General features: G+C 40.9%; 1 protein-coding gene across 6 annotated transcripts in view; it reads left to right on the top strand.

Annotated features, from left to right (window-relative positions):
* The window catches only part of LOC306873149 (receptor-type tyrosine-protein phosphatase delta-like), a 143735-nt gene that overhangs the window by 56075 nt on the left and 67013 nt on the right, over window positions 1-20647 (top strand). For all 6 annotated transcript variants that reach the window (XM_079422226.1, XM_079422223.1, XM_079422225.1 and 3 more), the window contains exons 5-7: window positions 12381-12569; window positions 16222-16332; window positions 20374-20643. In XM_079422226.1, the coding sequence (XP_079278352.1) occupies window positions 12381-12569; window positions 16222-16332; window positions 20374-20643 (570 nt within the window). The remainder of the gene's footprint in view (window positions 1-12380; window positions 12570-16221; window positions 16333-20373; window positions 20644-20647) is intronic.

Below are 20647 nucleotides of genomic sequence, written 5' to 3'. Positions count from 1 at the left end.
CACTAATGTTAGCGTTAATATAGTTCGCTGCCAGTAATGGAGGATGAAAGAATTGTTCCAGTTCTTGTTTCGGTGTACAAAGCTGAAGTGTGGCGCCATTTGGGCTTTTGTGGTAATGTCCGCTCCGGGACCACGGCGCGAGCGCAACCTCGGTTCTGACGCTTTGTCGCATCCCGTGTTGAAGAGCCTTTGTGCGGGGTTGACTCTACCGCCCGCCGCGCAGCTGCAGCTTTCTCGTAATTCGGGAGAGTTTTGTGCAGTTGGGGCGGTGCTCACGTCGCGGTCTCGGCGATTCCACGCGGAACATAAATATACAAACTGAAAAACCTGTGAAATCCAAGTTGAAAAGTTAGAATGTTTAACATCTGTATTTATTTGATTGTTTTACAATTGTTTTGTTTTCTTTAGGAATCCTGCAAGCACTTTATTTTTCATTGATATTAAGCAGATTTGTTCAGATCAAATGTTATGACATTGTATGTCACAATTATAAACTTAAACTGTGAACCTTTAGAGTAGAGTCTATAAATATATATTTTTATCTTTTTATAAAATACATTTTATACAAACCTTTAACATACATACATTTTGAAGGTCTGAAGGTTGTGGGTTCGAGTCTCCGGTCCGGCAGGGATTGTAGGTGGGGGAGTGAATAACCAGCACTCTCTCCTCCCTCAACACCACGACTGAGGTGAGACCCTTGAGCAAGGCACCGAAATTGGCTGTCCACTGCTCCGGGTGTATGTTCACTACTGAGTGTACACTTGGATGGGTTAAATGCAGATCACCTACCAGCAGAGGTTAATGGGATCACGTTAACCAGACAAACCTGAGCCTGTGGGGTGAGTTAGATGGATAACTGTGACAAAGAGCTCATTTAATCTAAAACACATCACCTGTTACCTGTGTTTAACAATGAGTTGCGTAAGTGCAGCCGCACACACACACACACACACACACACGCACACACTGAGTGTGATTTAATGAGCGATGGGGAGCCGCTGGGGTGTGAAGGAGGTTTCGCCAAATAAACCCACAAATGACAAACGGGTTTAGTCAGCAGAACATCCAACGATCTGCAGCCCTTAAACAAAATTAATTATAAATTCTCAGAGGAAATGAAAGCACGTGCGACGTCTGTCTGCAGCCAGAGGACGCAGAGAAAGACATGCTTTTGTTGTCTTTTGTCTGGCGTTCGTTCGGGGAATCTCCCGCACTGTCAGCCGTAATGAGGAGCCGGACGTGATTTTATAGTGCCGGTGACCTCGACGCGTCCGCGTTTAAAACCCGCTTCAGTCCTCACTCGTTCCCACAAATTAACTTTGTTCATGGAGAATTACTGGGAAAGCCTCTTCCGGAGAAAGAAAGGAATTGTGTGAAACAGAGCAGATTACGCAGGACTGATCCTCCTCCTGCAGGATGGCAGATTGTTCGCTCTGCGTTTGACGTGCGTCTGATCTCTGAAATACTGACATATATTCACATTATAATGTGTGTTCTCAGAAACAATCAACAGTCTGCTATTGGCTGTTTTTATGAACAAAAAGCCACCGTATAAAAAGTAAGATATGGCTTTCTAAAAGTGAATTTATTCTTTTATAGTTGTTATTGTTTAGTAAAACTAAAACTAGTAAAAATAATTTAATAAAATATAAATATCGCAGCAAGAATGTAAACAAACAAACAAAAAACCTGAGATAATTCATTTGAAGTACTAAAATTACTAAAACTAAAATAAAAATAAAGCTAAATATTACAAAATAATTACAAAATAAAATTAAAATGACAAATCACTTAAACTAATGTTAAAATGAAAACAGAAAATTTAAAATATAAATATTTCAGTAGTATAATATTATATATTAATAAAAGTGAAAATAAATAAAAGCTAATTCAAATATAGAATATTCCAGGCCTGGAAATGTTAAAATTCCCACATTCTCTCACACACACATCTGGCGCCAGATGAAAGTGTTGCTCGTCCTCCTCCACACACACACCCACACACACTTACAGACGTGTGTCACGCTCCCGACACACACACGTCAACCTCTCAGGCGGCATGAGGGGGCAGACCATCCAGACCTCACTCTTGAGTGGGCGGAGCCACACTGCCCAGCTTCCTGCCGTTATTACCCACAATTCTTCTGGATGTGACGCCACAGGGCACAGGTGCAGAGACGCAGTGGGTTTGTTTCTTTGAAGCTGAAGCGTGTCGTTTCTGGGATGTTAAAACACTCCCTCTTCTCTCAGTATGATGCTCTGCTCTGAGTAGAGCCATGTATCTAGTGAGGAACATTGATTCAGTGTTTCATCAGAGGGGAAGCACATGTGTGGTATTTCAGGAGCAGATCAGCTACAGCTGCTGCCGCAAGTGTGCATTCTGATCCCGCTGCAGGTCAAAGGTCGTCTCATTCATCTCAGGAATGCAGCGAGCCAGAGATCTGAAACATGGCCTGAGACAGAGATATCAGGAATTCACTCTCTCACGGGAATCAGTGCCGAACGCTCGCGTTAACCCTCTACAGCCTGACCCATAAAGAAGAGTCTGGAACATTTTAGTCTGATATAGTGAGAATACTGAGGAAAAACAGCTCAGTTTTATTCAGACACTCAGACTGAACAAACACATGCAATTTGGTGCAGATGCTGATATTTCTATGCTGAAATTCTGCTGCTTGGAATGTAAATAAGTAAGATCTTTATAACAGTATAGCACATACTTACATAAAATGATCTTAATATCAGTGGTCCCTGTATTTCTCCAATAATATGTCTTAGTATGATGAGATTGAAATGATCCAGACATAATGCTATGCAATCCAATGCTGATTGAGAGATGAAGAAATAAACTCTCCTCAGAAGATGTGAGATGTTTTGGAGGCTTGTGAAGATCATTCTTCCACTGAGGAAGAGTGAAAGTAAAGCTTCTGGAAACAAACACTCCTCAAAAGATCCTGATGATCAGATTTGAGACACTGATTTCTCTAAAAATGATTGGAGACTCAAGTAAAGCCGAGCTGCTTTAGTCCAGTAAGCATTCATCTGGAAATATTACTAAAGATATTTGGACGTTTACTTGATAAAAATTTGCCAAGATTTGACTGCAAAAAGACACGTGGAGTACCAGCTGAAGTGGACATTTGTATAATTATACTAAAAGGGAGAACGACGATGACAGAAGGCATTTAGCAGTTTGTGTGCAAAACAGGTTTAACAGCAGCATTTTAATTTTAAGGCCTTTTTGTGTATCAAATATGATACAGTAGCTTTATAGGGTTAATGATGCTGGTTTTTATGATGGTTTAGTGCGTGTTTTCTAAGCGCTTGGGTCTCTCTGCCGTCATTCAGAGCTGATGAGCGAGTGATCGATAGACTTTATCAGTTCGGCAGTCCAGACGATCAATAAGCGTTTACACTCAAGGGCTTCCACACAATCAGAGAGTCCATGAGGAGGAGCACTTCCGCAGACACATCTACTGTATCGACAGCCAATAGAATATGTAGAGAACTGACACCGTAAGAACGCGCTCAATAATAAAAACACATGGACGTTCATGTTTCATATCATAACTATAATTCAATACATGAATGGTTTACCACAGCGATTCGTAACTGCTCTCGGGTCTGCACTGTAACCACTGATAGAGGTTGCATACAGAGTTGTTTGTTTTTTATTTATTTGTTTGTTTGTTTATTAAAATACCCAGACAACATTATGTACCATGTCAGGTCACAGTTTGTTTCAATTTCTAAATAGGAGGAGTGGCCAGTTTATATTTAAAATGAGGTAGACATTTCTATAGATAAATAAAGTACACTTTAGCATGCCTTTAAAAGGAGTACTTATTACAGAAATAATATACTTTAAAAGAATATACTTAAGTTGTTGTGTATATTGAGAACAGGATAGGGCCATACACCGAACCCTGAGGTACCCCCAGTGTTTACAAACCTATTGGAATTTTGTTCATCTTTGCAACAGAAATATCATCAAACACAATAAAACTGTATAATCAATGTTTATATGTGAATAAAAGCCTAGAGTATTTCTGATTTTCATAAAAAAAGACTTTTCAGAAGACTTTTAATTATTTTTACCATATCTTTGTTTGTTGATAAAATGGAGTTTCAATGGATGGACAAAAAAAACGATGAGAGAATATAAGTCTTATGTGTTTGGAACAACATGAGTTAGAGTAAATTATGAAAAATGTTGTTCTTGAGTGAACTGCTCTTCATAAGCCTTCATAAGGATGTGGGAATGCCAGATATGAATTGAGAGCTTTCGGCATGAATCTGACAGCTTTTAGAGATCCTGTAACGTCCAGCGGTGCTCTCATCGCCGGAGGTTGGCATTCCTGTACAGGTCAAATTTCTGACTTCCAAGAGACATGATTGATGGAAATACTGCAGCTTTTTCCCTCCATCTCAGTGAAAGCGCTCACAAGATTATACTGCAGCTGGAACGCACTGATAAACGCGCCGGTGGCCGGATTAGCTGGCTGTCATTTACCACGCGGCCAAATGTAAAAGATAACCTTTATTATCACAGAACAAGTGTCACATGAAGAAGAGGAAAATAACAGCAATCGGAGAGGAGCCGAACTCAGCCGCATTAGAGGAAGCATTAATGGAGAGCTCTTACATTCGCTGGAGTGATTCTGTTCGAGACGGAACAAAAGCGTAATTAACAGGCCATGCCAAAGAAAACAAGCAAATACATCAGGGGGTGTAAATGAGAGCGGAGAGCCGGAGAGGGGGTGGAAATGCAAACGCACACGCAATCTACTGACTTTAGGTTTAAGAGCTTTATTTCTGACAGCTATCAGACGTCTTGTCTCTTCTGTTCTCTCGTTGTGTTGATACATGATAAAAAGATTCTATATTATGTGCAATGAACTATAATCGAGCGTCCGCCCAGTTCTTCAGCTGCTTCACAATATTTTTTGTGCTTTTGTTATTTAATATTACTTAGTTTCAATTAATTTTTTATTTCAGTTTAATTTTAATTGTAATATCTGAATTTAAATGCATTTTATCAGCTTTTAAGCTTTTTTAAAGCATTTTTTTATATGTATCGATACATGCAAATAAATGTGAATAAATATATTGTGCAAGTGCATGCAATAATTGATTATAACATGTTATGTGTACAAAGTGTGAAGAATAAAGAAGGTATTTTGTACTAAACAGTACAGATAGATATCCTAGAAAGTATATTTAGTGTATCATTGCCTAATTTAAACAAATATTGTTCCTCTATTCCTGAAAATGGAGTGGTTTTTGATTCCCAGCTCTGTGCTCAATTTGGCCCTTTTGTCACGGTTGTGACTCACTGTTCCAGAGCACAAAACACTCTCTGTATTAATTAACACAAGGGACTAATTACACACAGACACATCAGAAACAGAAGAACAGTGGTAGAGTTTCCTCGTGACGGACCTTCTGTCTCTCAAATCCCGGATCAATACAGCGTAAGCACGTCTCTGGGGTTCAGCCGCAATCCAGGACGAATCCAACAACATTGACTGCCGTCACAGTCCAGCAGAGAAAACACTCCTCTGCCCTTTTGTGGCTGGAAACACCAGCACAAACTTATCTTGAGCGAAGTGAAGCAAACACAAGCCCACCCTAACCCGCTTTGGCCCGTAGCTCGGCACAAAAGCGCCAAAGGAAGCGTAAAATATGTCTGGGATGGCAGTCATACTTGAAGGGTTTCCTGCTATTTGTCTCTCTTGGTAATCTGCGCTTTTGCGGCAGGAGGGATGACCGCAGCACAATGCGTCTTTACACCAGCTGACCTGTGACAGCGGCTCTAAGGAGATTGCACTCGCTCAAAACGTCCAACAAATATATCTTATTATGGCTCGAGGGGATTTTCCACAGCGAATAACCTCATCCAGGCAAAAACATCTGCCGACGACACTAAAGGAATGAGAGCGAGGCAAAGCTGCATCTAATACGTGCATCAGTCGCTCTGTGACGCTGATCGATTCCCAACCCAAAGCCATTAACTGGCCGTGGCTCTGTGTGTTTTTGAGCTCGGTGAATAACAGCACGGCCGGCAGAAGAATGCCTGGTATCTCGCTCACAGCGTTTCTCACAGATAAGCGAAAGAATCAATTACGCCGCGCAGCCTTTTAATTTCCAGCTGCAGCGAATCGCCCTCCTCTGGCTTCGCTCATTGTCAGTTAAACAAACCCTGCTAACTTCAGCGGGTAAACAGTAACTAATCACGCCGGAGTGTTAGCCCGGTCTGCAGAGACTCAATTAGCTGTATTTAATTAGTGCGTCCTCCTTTGCGATTAGACCGCCGCGTTAGGAAGCGTTTGTGGCTAACGAGAGAGAAGTGCTGCCGTTTTGGAAAGGACAGCTACAGTAATGCAATGGAAATATACAGTAGGCCTGGAAAGCGTTTATTGTTAAGTAAAACTATTACAAATCACTTTTTCTAAAAAAATCTAAATATTAGATGAAAAATTTAACTTAAGAAGCCAAACTGAATTAAAGTTAAGTACTACAATGATTAAAACAGAAATCTAAATAAATAAATAAATACACAACCACATAAGAAGATTACTAAAATTAAAAAGAAATCTGACAATATAAATCACATGAAAATATAATGAAAATAATGAAAATAAGACACTTAAGACAATTAATAATGCATTAGCGCAATGTCCCACTGGAGGCATTTATATTAAAGAGTTAAATATGTATGAATGCTTGAGATGAAATGCGGTCTAACACTTTCTGAAGTCACATGGTGCCATTCCCCCATCAGCAGCGTATTAGGCAGCACATCCATCGGTTGCTCGATGACCTGAGCGTCATTAATGTGTGTAAATGGTCACCGGGGGGTTTTCTTTCGCCCCGCGGCGGCTGGCAACTCTCTTCACGGGGCGACTGCACCATTATTCTGCATCAGGTGATGTGAGGAAGGGAGATATACTGTACTCCAGCGTATAATGAGAGTCCAGGTGAGCGCTTGGGATCCGTTTTGCCCTTGATGTTAAAGACGGTAAATGCGATTGTGAGAAAAATGATCTCATGCGCTTCTAACTTTTAATTTAATGTTTTAATTCCCTCTCTCGTATCACTGCTTTTTGCCTTCGTAACTCCAACATTCCTCTTGCCCTCACCTTCTGAATCGACCTACACTGCTGTTTTTCCCCTTCTCTCTCCTGGCTGTGATTTATTCGTCCTCCAGCAGAAAAACCTTGCAGTGGCCGCAAGCAGAAGTGCTAATGTAGCATATGGCAAACGCAGCTCAATTAATTTATGCTTTGAAATGTTTTCATCAATAACCTTTCTCTCGAAAAGCTTACAATCATGTGGAGAGCACAAATTAAATAACAATTAACGGCAGTTATTTGCTCGCCGTTAGCTTGAGGACGCATCTCTGCCGCTGCCGAGGCGTTTTTCAACAGTTAATCAGAGAACTGGCAGAGTGAAGTACCGTTTAATTCGTGAGGTCATTTATAAATGTAATGCTGATTAATGTTGTGTGTGTGTTTCTTGGTGAAAAGCGAACAAATACTGGCTTATATTAAAATACACCACTGATTTTTGTAAAATGCTCTTGGTTTCTGTTTAGATGCCAATGTCAAGATGAACGTGTGCAGGAATCCTGATCAACAGTGTCAGTTAATAGTTCCTTCTGTCATGTTTTCAGTAGAGACACAGCTTTTGTAAACAGCAAATGTGGTGCTTAAATCTCCCTTCCTCAGTGTCAAAATGTGCATTTTGCAATATAAAGCATCAACCGTAAAACAGAAGGGAAGTTTGAAATATAAAAGTGCCCCAAATGAATCCCAGACATGTTACCGAATGAGTTTCCTTCATTGCAAAGCCGCAATCTTGTGGATTGTCAAAATGATGGCAATACTAATAATTGTAATTGTTAAAATTCAGCAAGGTATTCAAAAAGACATTTGATGTGTTTAAAACTAGCTACCTTCCATGCTAAATGAATTTTCTTTTAGATTGTAGTTTATCTAACAAATCTAATGCGTCCCACAACAGAAAACAGTGTTGGATGTGTGCCTCTTATGCTTTGAAAGAAAGGGACACCAAAGTGCAGTGCATTCATGGTTCACTGCTAAAACAATGCCAGACTCCAAAAATCCATATTTAATTATGCAACGGCGCTAAAGAAAGTATTTTGCTGTTAGTTTGAGAAATATGAATAGAAAATATCCCAGGGAAAAGCCTCCCTCATGCCCGGAAAGGACCAAGGACGAATGTATTTGACTGAACGTCGAGTTCTTGCCACTTTGGTGGAAGGAGAATTTGAGGTTCTGTATTGTACAACAGAGACCAAAGATCGATTCCTCTCAGGAGAGAAAATGTATAGTCTCGCAGGCATATTTTGATTTCCAACAATACATATAGCTTGAAAGGCATTGATTTTCAAGCACCATGGATTGTCACGTTCGATAATTATTAGCAGCATCGCCTCTGTTCCTCTAAGGTTGACTGCAGGCACTTGGCTTTATGGCAGGTGAAATTTGGCTCGTTTTAAAGAGCTTGATTCACACGTCGACCTTGGCATTGCTTTAAAGACTTACACACCCCCACAGCCAATACGCAATTAGCGTTGTGCTGAGCTTTGGATAAGTGTCTCATATGTTATTTGTTGGCCTTTCCATAAACCTTGCAAATAAATTAGCAGAGTTTATTGTGAGTGAGCGTGAGTTTGGTCAGTTCTGCAGTGACACATTCTGCATTGAACACAGGCGACACATGAATAAGATGAAACAGTAAGCCAACGTTCACACTGAATCATTTAGTACATTCTTTCATTTTACAAAAGAGGAAAAACACAAGCCATTTATCATAAAGCAGCCATAGCTATTAGAAGTCCTGAAAGAGCAAATTTCAAAAGTAGCCCAGAAGTGTAAATGTAAAAAGTTACCCAGAAAAGGTAGGCCGTGTTAGGCTGTGACATATGTGGGTAACAGTCATAAAAAAGTTGTGTGCCTGTATTAGCCACTAATTGCTGTAGTGTACATTGAGAAGATGAGTGGGCCTAGTACTGAACCTTGGGGCACTTCAGTGCTTAGTCGATCACACCCTTCCTGGAAACCTTTAATCTTGCAGATAATAAGTAGGTGTTGCACATGATGGTTAAATAGGTGGCATACATGACACACAGAAGTACAAAGGTGAGGTAAATTGCTAAACCATATTAAACAATCTAATTGTACGTCATTGTGAAGGCAGCTAAACTCACCAACAAGATGCAGCTCACGACAACAGATTAAATCTACTATCAGCTTGTGTGACACCATGTTGGGGTCAGACACAAGTATTGGTTAGACATCAAAATGACCCTCAGCAGCTTTCTGTAGCTTTTGTCGTAATTATACCTGCATGTTTAGGAAAACAGACTGACTCGTAACTTTAGCTGCCAAGTGCCTTCTAACGGACGATACCTACACACCACAGAAGAGCTAAAATTAGACCCTCATCCACTGTGTTATGTAGCTCACAGCCGGTGAAGGTCACAAGAGGATTTAGAATAGAATGTTTGCACAAAGATACGCAAATTTGTGTTTAATGCCCAAGGGATGATTACTGGAAATGTTTTAATTGAATAACATGGGAAACATGAGGCGATTCTAGACATCACAGATCAGCTGCTGCTTTTGTTTTCCTTGCGTTTTATTTCAAATGGATGAATCATGAAACATGCAAAGAACATGTGCAGGTCATCGTTCCCCCTCATAAACTGTATTTTGCATAACGCTGTTTTTTTTTTTGCCATTGTGACATTATTTTCATTACAATTTAGCGCCCTATTGTACTGAGATAATTTCCATTTACTGAGGTGTTTAAATTATGAATTAAACCCTGAGATGGATGAATTTTGAAATGCAGACCTTGGCACTTGGTTGGCATAAATTAAGGACATCTTCAAATCTTTGCTCAATCGCAGCACTCTGAAAGAGCATTATAATGATTTCCAAGACAATGTGGAGCGTTTCAAGCTCTTTATGAGCTGCAGGAAATCCACCATTACAGCAGATGCCTCCCTCTGAGGCGATGAAGTGTCATAATCACGCTTTAGTCACTATTTAGACAGGGATATTATTCCGTTGTCTATCATACATTCATTCAAATCCTTCACTGTTTTCTGGAAACAAGAGAAAATGGCCCTGGAACTGTCAACATGCAAGCTGGAACTGTATAGTGATGCAGCAGCTATTATAGAGGCTCGTTTGCTCTATTCTGAAGTAAATCTACAGTATTTCATTGAACTTGTAATCAAATTTTACACAAACAATCCAAAAGCCTGGTAAAATGCAGTTGAGGCAGTTGTGACAGTGAAAGATGCGGTATATCTTTGTAAGCTGTATTTTTGTTTTTGTAAACCTGAACTGAGGTTCATGGAAAGCGAATCCCAGGAGATGTTTGTGTAGTTCAGTGCTAATCACTGTGTGTGTGTGTGTGTGTGTGTGTGTGTGTGTGCATGTGCTGGTAATGTTCCCTAGAGGCTTGTTGACTTGTTTGTTTTAGATTGCTTGTGTTTGCTGTAGGTTCACAGAAACACACACATATATACACACACACACACACAAGTAGGTTAAACTTCAGAAAATGTTGGCTAAATTTGAGTTCCATCAGACTGCTAGGTAATTATTTATTTATCTATATTTTAGCTTCATTTTGTGATTTTAATATATCGATAATGAAATTCACCAATGAGTAATAAAATGGGTAATGAATGAATGTATCCACACAAAACCAATCACCACCAGTCTGTCTGAAAGAGATCTGTAGTTGGTCTGGGGCTAAATAGTTCCAAAATATTTATTTTGGACCCAATTCTTCATTATGCAATAAATAAATAAATACATTTATTAGAATGTCACATCTGGGTTGAACTGGTCGTCTTGTATGTCTAGCCTTTATTCATGGTATGGTAAGAGTAATTTAATATGTTTACACTTTTTACAAGTTTTCTTGTAATGTTTGAGGGGTGAAGAGAATGTCACTTAATTTCTACAAATGGTTATTAAAAAAAATGATTGGGCCTCATTCATGAAACACGTGCAGACCAAATATTTGTGTAAAGTGTTCGTAAAGCTGTTCTGACGTAAATTTTCGGATTCACGAAAGTGTAATCATAATATTTTACAAGTTCGTTTGCTCTGTTTTTTTGTTGTTGTTTTTTGTAGCTGAGAGTTGATAAACTGTTTAGCTTTAGGTAAACGCAGTGCTTGCCACTGTCACTTTTTACCCCGCCGTCCAATCAATGGAGGAGGGGGCGGGACAAATTGCCGCCTACACTGACCAATCATCCTACTTGTACAACAACTGAACAATACTAGAGAAGTTAATATTTTTATGTTTTAGTTACTGCATTTTTATATTCAGTAATATTCTTCAAAATACTATTATGTTACTGCTGTGGATATTCCACATCATGGCAACCAAAGCGTCTCCAAACGCTGTCACCAAACTCTCTCAAGCACCGCCAGCTGGCCGTTTTCAGAGGAGCACCTGGTATTTTTTCAGCTGGCTAAAAACTCTTTGGTGGACACACGTTATTGAATATTTATTGTTAACCATATGGCCTATTAGTCTTTTTTGCATTTACTCTATGCAATATACTGGAGCCAAACCTGAGAAAGTAGACCAAAATATTCCACTGCGTTCCTGTAGACGCAATTTGCACAGCTGTATTTCATAGGCGGGGATTATGCTAATTGTGAATTAGCATGCACATGCGCCCTATTTACGAATGATTGGAATTCATTAACATACGCATGTTTAACTATCAAATCAGAAGTTTACGAAGCGTTTGTGAATCCGTAGGAGAGTTTTCAGGAAGGTCCGTTTTACACACAAATTTACTCCTATATTTAAGAATGTTTCATGAATGAGGCCCATTGTTTCTATTGTTGAAAGGATAAATTAACAATTTAAGAGAAATATGTTTATATATAGCTTATATATATATATGTTTATAAATCAGACCGGCCTAATTTAGAACACACATTCATAACCCTTTTACTTGCAAACCCATTCTGTCATGATTTACTGACTACATTTTGACTATTTAATGTGGGTGTTTTATTGAAAAATGACGGTCACACAAACATAATGAAACTGTATGTGGAAGTTGGATGGTTAAAGGTTTAACACCCCCTTCAACATGAACTAATCAAGCATTGACTTCTAAAGTAAAAAAAAAATACTGAATTATATTTATTATCAATGTTACTTGAATGCTTACTGCTAAAAAGTGATGAGAACACGAGGTGTGTGTGTCTTTTTTTTTTTTTTCACCCCAAATTCCTCCAGGTTCCAGCAGCAGCTTCAGCGAACGTGTGTTTGTGTGTAACAGTGTTGGTGTTCCTGTGTTTCAGAGGATCAGCTGCCCCCAGGTTTCCCCACCATAGATATGGGCCCTCAGCTCAAGGTGGTGGAGCGCACCCGTACCGCCACCATGCTCTGTGCTGCTAGCGGCAACCCAGACCCGGACATTTCCTGGTTCAAAGACTTCCTCCCGGTCAACACCAGTAACAACAACGGCCGCATCAAACAGCTCCGATCAGGTAATTTCCCTCCGAGCGCTTGGCTCCGTAACGCTAGAAGAAAAGCAGCAACAAGAGCCGCTATTGTCCTTCTTTCCGTTTGAGTTTTTGTTCTTTCTCATGGAGCCTTTTCTTTGGTTTTCTGTAGGAAACGGCATCTACGTCGTCTGCGTCCCCTCTGTGTGTGATGTGTCTTGTGTTCCTGTCTGTTTAATTTATTACCCATGATTCACTGCTATGACTGCATTTGTGGCCAGCTTAAATTGGGCTTTGTTTTGTTTCCATTTTAACACTTAGTCGCAAAAAGCAGCCGAACCATGCATAATAAATAAGTGTCGTTCTCCATGTTCTTATTTTCCTTCCTCCAATGAGTAATATCTGGCTTCATTCAGAGCTCTCGAAAGAATCATCAAAGTTGTTTTGTTTGTTGCTCTCATGTCATGATGCAGCACACGACTTGGCGAACCTCGATTATGGCCGAAAACGAGCAAAAAAAAAAAATAGCGTCCCTTTTTGTGTGTGTTTGTGTGACCCTCGTTGTGTGTTTGCGCATCCAACTGACCAAATTCAGGGCTGAACACGTTGGTGATTCTTTGCATCGGGCGGTCTCTCTTTAAGTAGCGCAAAACCCCTGTTTCGTTTTGCAAAAGACATAAGCTAACTGTGTCGCTCGAGTTGCTCCGATGCGTTTCCCAGCCCTCGATGGTACGACATATCTTGCCAGAGTTCTCCGCTCTGCCCTTGTCCTGTTTTCTTTCATTGTCTGATTTCTCTCTTGATTTTCACCCTGTGCAATAGAGTGTCAGATTTAAGTGTGTCAACCAGAGCAAACGTAAGGAATATAATCATATTTTCTATGCTGTCTTTCTTCTCTCTGTTTTGTAAATCTCCAGAGTCCTTTGGTAAGTTTGTAGATCTGAGCACACATGCCTCCCACTAATGTCTCCACCATGTTTCTCAAACTACTGTTAAAATGCATGGCATGCATTTTACTAACGGTGTCGATAGGCCAGCAGAACACACTGACTAGCTGACTAGCAGAAAAGCACACATTCAGGGCCACGGCAGGACCGACACTGACACTGTCACTTCATCTGTGTCTCTAAAGCTCACAGCTCAAAGACTCTCCACTGTCCCCCAGTCAATCAGTCCTCAGCTCCCCTCTCCCGCTAGATCACGGCCACTGCCACAGGCCTCAGAACGGCCCCTTGTGCTTCATCCACTGTACCAGTTGCTCTTTGACCTCCTAAAGTGACCAATGCTCAATCCTGTGCTTTCCTCCACTAGAGCCAATGGCTGTATTTTCTGAATCTCTTTTTCCTGTTGTAGCCTAATACAGTCTGTAAAAAAGCAAAGCAAAGCTAATTTGATTCTTCTTCCAAAGCGGCCAGCCTCTCTTCTCGTACTAACGACTCTTCTTTCTTAATCTTATTTGCATTCATATAATCCACCCAGGTGGTACGCCAATAAGAGGTAAGAGTGCTCAACTCAAGTTCACAGAATGAACAACTGACTTCATTCTTCCTGTCCCACATGTGTCTGCATCCATCGAACGCCCCGGCATCTTCCCTTCATCATACTCCTCCTCCTCGCCCCCAATCCATCCCATTCTGTTCCATCTCTCGCCATTTTTCGCCTCAGCGCTTTTTGGTACTTTGGTTTGGTTTTGGTTTCAGTTCGAGAAAGCCTCTTATATTTTGGTTGTTTTTGTTTTATTTCTTCCGAGCCGATATGCTTACTGCAGCCCAAAGAAGCATATCCTGTACGTGTTTTTTTCTCTTCTATATCATTGTTTTTGTATTATTTTTCTTATCTTTTGGCCATAGCAGATCATGTGTCCCTTTTTTCGTCCAACTAAAACAGCCAAACATTTTTCCCCCCTTAGCTGTGTTCTTGTTCAGCCGCACATGAGCCCAGATGTCGGAGACACGCCGGAGACCTCTCTGCCACGATTTTTCCCCAAAAAGCATCTTTCTGTCTTTACAAACTTCTTTTTTTTCGCTCTTCGTCCTCCATCTGCTTTCCTCTACCTGTACCTTTCTCAAAAGGAGCTAAAAAAGCCCAAACAACCACTTTTTTGATAAAGTTTCTGCGGTGCTTTTTTCCTTCCACCACCTATTTTTTCCTTCTTGCTTTTCTTGGGTTGAAGGCTGTTTTTTGACGTTTTTATTTTTTTCCATTCTTCAGGGTTGGGGAAAAGCTAACAGTGGGTCTGGCAGATGAAACCGAGGTGGCCGTTTTGTCGTTTTTTTGTGTTTTTTTTGGTCAAGCTCCTCAGGAGGCGGCGCTTCGGTGCATTGCAAGAAACCTTTTTCCCTGGGTCATGTGACACCACACTGCTGATCCCATTGGTGGATTTTTATGGGTGTCCTTTGTAGCTCAAAGCTATGGCAGTGGTTGGTTGCTTTATTGGCGGCGCACGCCGTTTTGAATTTTGACCTCTAATACAATTGCATTTTGTTTTTCAGCTAAGGGTTGTCAAAAGGTTGTAAGTTGTGCCGACACACATTTCTTGTTCTTTGGAAAGATTTGCATGTGCTAGAGGTTTATGTACTGGTAACGATAATTCTCCCTACAGATTTTTTTTCTTCTTCCATTTTTACGATTCGAGCAGCACATTTTTTTCCTGAAAATGCTGCAATTTTTACTGACTTCCACCATCTGAAGTCCTTGGCCATTTTATCGATCAGTCAATCTGAATTGAATTGAACACCAAATTTTATGATCCAAATAGATTTTTTTATGATCCCCCTTTTATGCTGCTTTTGTATACTGTAAACCTTTTTTTATTTGAGCCATATGCTGCTGTATTGCAGTTTTCACTCATTCCCATAATGAACAGTCCTGTGAGATGTGTAATAATATTGCAGGGCTAACCCCCCCCCATCACCTTTTGTAGACCTCTCAATTAATAATCGATCAGTATTATTATTGATTATTATCACAGCTGTTTTTCTAAACAGTAAAGCTCAAACGATTTTGATCCACCCATACGATTAAGTGCCTTTAGAAACCCTGCAACATGTATCTTGTACTGTATGTTTTCCTCTCCATTGATGTGGTTGTAAAATGTCAGAGATAATTAATGCTGCAAAGTCTCTTTTTCTTTTGGTTTCTTTCTGTGTGCCCTCTCGAATGTCTACTGCAGTGCTGGCCACAGCACTCTTCTCTAGGCCGGCGCCAAGATAGTCAGCAGGGCGAGATACGAGCTCGCGACACACTTCGATTTAAGCACCTCAAAATGACTCCCTTCCTGACAAAATCATAATACGCATCGCGGATCCACCGTGAAATCCATCTTTAGTGTCGAAATTGCTTTCCCAAGATGCATCGGGCCTAGAGAATGAAACACTGCATTAGACATTTTAAGGGGAAACATTTCTACCCCCAGCTTCCAGGAGCTTAGCTTGCATAAACTGGTTAAGTCTATACCGAGCTCTCCAATGCGAGGCATGCCTGCAGATGTCGCCTCTCAGGGTTTAAGCGTCAGTATAGCGGCAGGCCTTTAGCCTGAGCCATTTTGTGGCATTCACCCTTACGGAGATCTAAACAGAACAAATAATGCCGTTCGTAGAGAGAAATAGGCCTAGCATGTGATTTAGTGAAGTTGTTTAATGGCTCGTGTTATTATTGTAATTATCTTTCTCTGCTCGTGTTCTCTCCCACTGTGTAGGAGCGCTGCAAATCGAACAAAGCGAGGAATCGGACCAAGGGAAGTACGAATGTGTCGCGACCAACAACGACGGCACGCGCTATTCCGCACCTGCCAACCTGTATGTCAGAGGTAGGAACAGCTCACGGCAGTAAACAAAGCCGACAGAAGAACATGTTAAAACTCAGACGCACACACTTTTGAAACAAATTGAGCCAAATAGCGGGTCAATTTTGTTGTTGGGGTCCCTCTGGTTGCGTGAGCATTTTTGTAAGTACGACATAATGTGCAGCCTTGATTTTCTGCCTGTCTGGTGTTTATTTTCAACTTAACCTTTATTGACTCGAATGCTTGTTGTGTATGTAATACGACTGACTCTTAAGATAACAGGAATGATGGATTGAGTTTAACCTCTTTACTCTCTACAGAAAATGTCTCAGTGCTCTGTCTTTTTCTCTTTCCTGCCAAACATGGACTATTTTACTTTATTTTGGAGCTTTATTTTGAATCAAATGGGAAAAAAAACAAAAAAAACAACATAAATTGTGGTCAATATAATCTTATTTTAAATTCAGTGCAATATTTAATCTGAAATATAGTGTTAAAGCAAGTAAAGCAATGGATGATTCTTCAATTAAGTGAAGTCTTCTGTATGCTAGGATGATTAAATACAGTGTTTGTTAAAAAAAAATAAACACAGTAGTTTTATGGACTGATTATTATTATTATAGCCTGAAATTAAGTCAGAGAGCTGCAAGAATTACTCAATACTGCTGTTGTGTATTTGGGTTTTTATGTGGTTATCCGGGAAATGAGAGGTGGCTTTTCAAAATGTCATTCATTTTAAGGTGTTTACATCATGATTGGAAAATAACTTTATTAGATGTAATTACCTAATTGGTCACTATTTGAAATCCTTTTTTTTTTTTTTTTTTTGAGAAAAAAAAAAAAAAAAAAACTTCCCTAACATATTTGGATAATATTCAATTCAGTCAGAAGGTCCTCTAACTGAAGAATCACTCCACTGTATAAATATAAAATATATTGATATTGACTTATGATTGAACATCTGTATAATCTGGCACATTAAAGTCAACATGAAACTGCGTTCACAGCCCATTTTACTTCGATAGTGTGACACATTTCATATTAAAACAATAAAAAAGGCCTTGAGTTTCTTGATTTCAAACATGATTGGATGGTAAACTTAAAAACACCTGCTTACTATAGGTCATCAGACACCAAGCTCGCCACCAAATATCCGTATTAGTCAGAAAACGGTGCTTATGATTTCATGTTGACTTTAAGCCCGAATTTGTCATAAACTGCTGCCAAAATATGTTCCATTTTATAAACCTTGATGGCCTGATGTCCAGCGCTGCTCAAACAAACACGTTACTGCTTTAAAGAGTGCGGCTACATTCATGCACAGGTCCCAGTCATGCGGTTTACATGAAGAACCAATGTGTTTCTCAAATGCTGCATGATCAAATCTCCAGAAGAAAGTCAGTCCAGACCACAGTAACTGCTGATGGCATGTAAAGCTCATAACTGGGCCTGTGTCATATTGTTTAATGGGCAGCGCAATAAAAGGCCTGTAAAATGCAGCACACTTTTCTTTTCCTAGACATTCTGTCTCTAGCAGCAATTCTCTGGGTTGAATGTGGCCTGTTTTACTCTCTCTGTATTTTCCCTTGTTTTTCTCCTCATTTTATTTTGTTTCTGCATCAATTCCCTACATCCCTCAGAGCTGCGAGAAGGTTGGTGTTTTTTCTTTCTAACCATCTTCAAACTCAGAAAACAAATGATACAGAAGCTAGTCACAATTCCCAAGAGTACCAAAAAAAATTATTGTAGCTGCATTTGCGTGTCTATGATTAAATTCTGCTTTTGGTTCCTTATGTTCTATGTTTTGGACAGTTTTTTCTTCTTCGTTTCCCTTTTGTTGTGGTCTGAACGAATGTCCTGCTCTCCGCTGTACTGATTGACCAAAAAGTGGTGCATGTCAGTCAAAATGTGCGCAATGTGTCGGGGGGGTTTGCATGGTGGATTGGTCATGCTGAAGTTGTCTGTCTTCTCCCACATGTCAGTGGTCCTGCTTCGTTACTTTGACCGACACGTGCTTTTCTAACACCTAGAAACAAGCTCCCATTCGCTGACCTTCACCACGGTATGAACTGCGATAAGACATGCTCCGTAGCTCTGTGAGATCAGATATTTTCTTTCCTTTCCACCTAACGAGCTGCTAATAAATGACAATTGATGTATGTAGAGCGTTGTTCTCGAGACTCGACAAACGGAACGGTATTCAGATGAATGGGAAAACATCATGTCTCCTGGAACAGCGTTTCAATTGGAAATTAATTGCGATAGGATTGAAAATCTGTTCACAATAATTAGAGATTTCATCTCCAGAGAAGTGTGACATCTCCGGTCGAATGCATGCCGCACGTCGTTGAAATTCTTATCTTTCCTTCTTCCATTTCTGGCGGTTAAAGACTTAAAGAGACTTTAACTCCTGGCTAAACATTGGTTTAGGTTCATCCTGCTGTTATTTTAATTGCAAGTGATATAATAAAGATCCTGGCCAAGAACCGTCCACGTACACAAGAGGAGATGTGATGAACAGGAGCAGGTAAATGGGATTTAACCTCGACCACAGTGCAGGGTTCCTCAAATCTGAGCCTGCAGAGATTAGCTCAAACCCTGATTAAACTCACCTACCTGTAACTCTGAATACTTTAATTAGCTTGCTCCCATGTCTTAATAGGGTTAAAGTCAAACTCTGCAGACCAGTGGCCCTCCAGGGCCCAGATTTGAGGTACCCCTCCTTAGTGGAATATAATGTTCAAAATACTGACATCTAGTTTCCCAACCCTGTTCCTGGTTGCACGTCAACAGTGCACATTTTGGAGATCTTCCTTACCTGGTTCTCTGAAGATGTGTACTGTCGGTGTGCCTCCAGGAGCATATCTGGGAAACACTGATCTAGTTTACTGCCACTAAGTGTCTTAAACAAAACTCTCTACCAAGATTTATGATGAACCTCGCAAACTTTGTCAAATCCAATGATTCGTTGTCCTCAGATGGGCTCATTGTAGCAGGACTGATATAAACCGCTGCAGACTGACTCCCAGAAGCTGCGTAAAGCCGGCGGAGCCTGTCGCTTTGAGAAAGCTCTTGCCACTACTGTGTGCATTATACATCAGCCGCTGCCGTCTGAGTCTGACAGTATGTAAGCAGTAACACTGACATCGGTTCAGTTATTTTGGACTTTTGAATCTTCTCCCACCCTTCTGCTGTCCCGTAAACCCTCTTCTGAGGAGCTGGCACATAGTATCCCTGTCTCTCTCTCTCTCTCTCTCTCTCTCTCTCTCTCTCTCACTTTCTGTCTTGGAGACTCCTGCTTTTAATAGCCCTGTTGATTTCATGTTATCTGACACTACTAGTCCTCCCCCTCATCCTCTTGTCTTCTCTTGTCCCCCATTTCTCTCTAATTCCCAAAGTTTCCCTGTGGAATGAGCAGTTTGCTTGTTTGCATGACAGATTCAGGAATGCCCCTCCACGCCCCATTTGCATTGAGGGTTTATCTTTTATTAATCTATTAATTTGTTGCATCTGTTCATTTTCACTTTGATTCAGTTTCAGATTCAGCCTTCCATTGTCATCACCCTTGTTTATTTATGGTTTCATGACTGTTTACGTTGACACGTGTGTCCACTTTTTGAATGGCAGCCGCAGATAGTTAAAGCTGGTCTCTACCCTTTGTTAGTTAGCGGCAGCCCTGTCGCGGGGCTCGCCGCCGTGTGTGTGATGTGGCAATGTGATTCGGCACATTCCTTCACATCAACTGGAAGAGAACGCAGCATCAAAGTTGTACAAGTGTACACAACTCCCGCATGCTGTGGCCCTCCAGTTCCCCCGTGTGCTGCTGTCCGTCTGTCACGCGTGGGTCACCTGTGCATGGCGTCTGTTTCAATGTCCCAGTCCAAAGGGAGTGAAGCGGAATGTTTGTGTGCAGTACATGTGCAGTAGTTTCCTGTTGGATCTCAATCATTTGAAACAGTGTAGCGGTGAAATCCACCAGATCTTTGTCAGTTCCTCACCTGCTAAATGTTCCCAGATGTTACTTAAGCCGGACAGGAAGTTACCGGTGCTTGTGTTCTCTTGCAGTGAGACGGGTTCCACCTCGGTTCTCCATTCCCCCGACAGACAATGAGATCATGCCCGGTGGCAGCGTTAACATCACATGTGTGGCCGTCGGGTCACCGATGCCCTACGTTAAATGGATGTTGGGGTCGGAGGATTTGACCCCTGAAGATGACATGCCCATTGGGCGAAACGTGCTGGAACTCACCGACGTCCGGCAGTCGGCCAACTACACGTGCGTCGCCATGTCAACGCTGGGCGTTATAGAGGCGGTCGCGCAGATTACGGTCAAAGGTGA

This window comes from Barbus barbus (assembly GCF_936440315.1).
Source record: "Barbus barbus genome assembly, chromosome: 1".
In the NCBI taxonomy this organism is placed as follows: Eukaryota; Metazoa; Chordata; class Actinopteri; order Cypriniformes; family Cyprinidae; genus Barbus; species Barbus barbus.
Note: the sequence above shows the minus strand (reverse complement) of the source record. Positions and strands in the feature narration are given on the sequence as shown.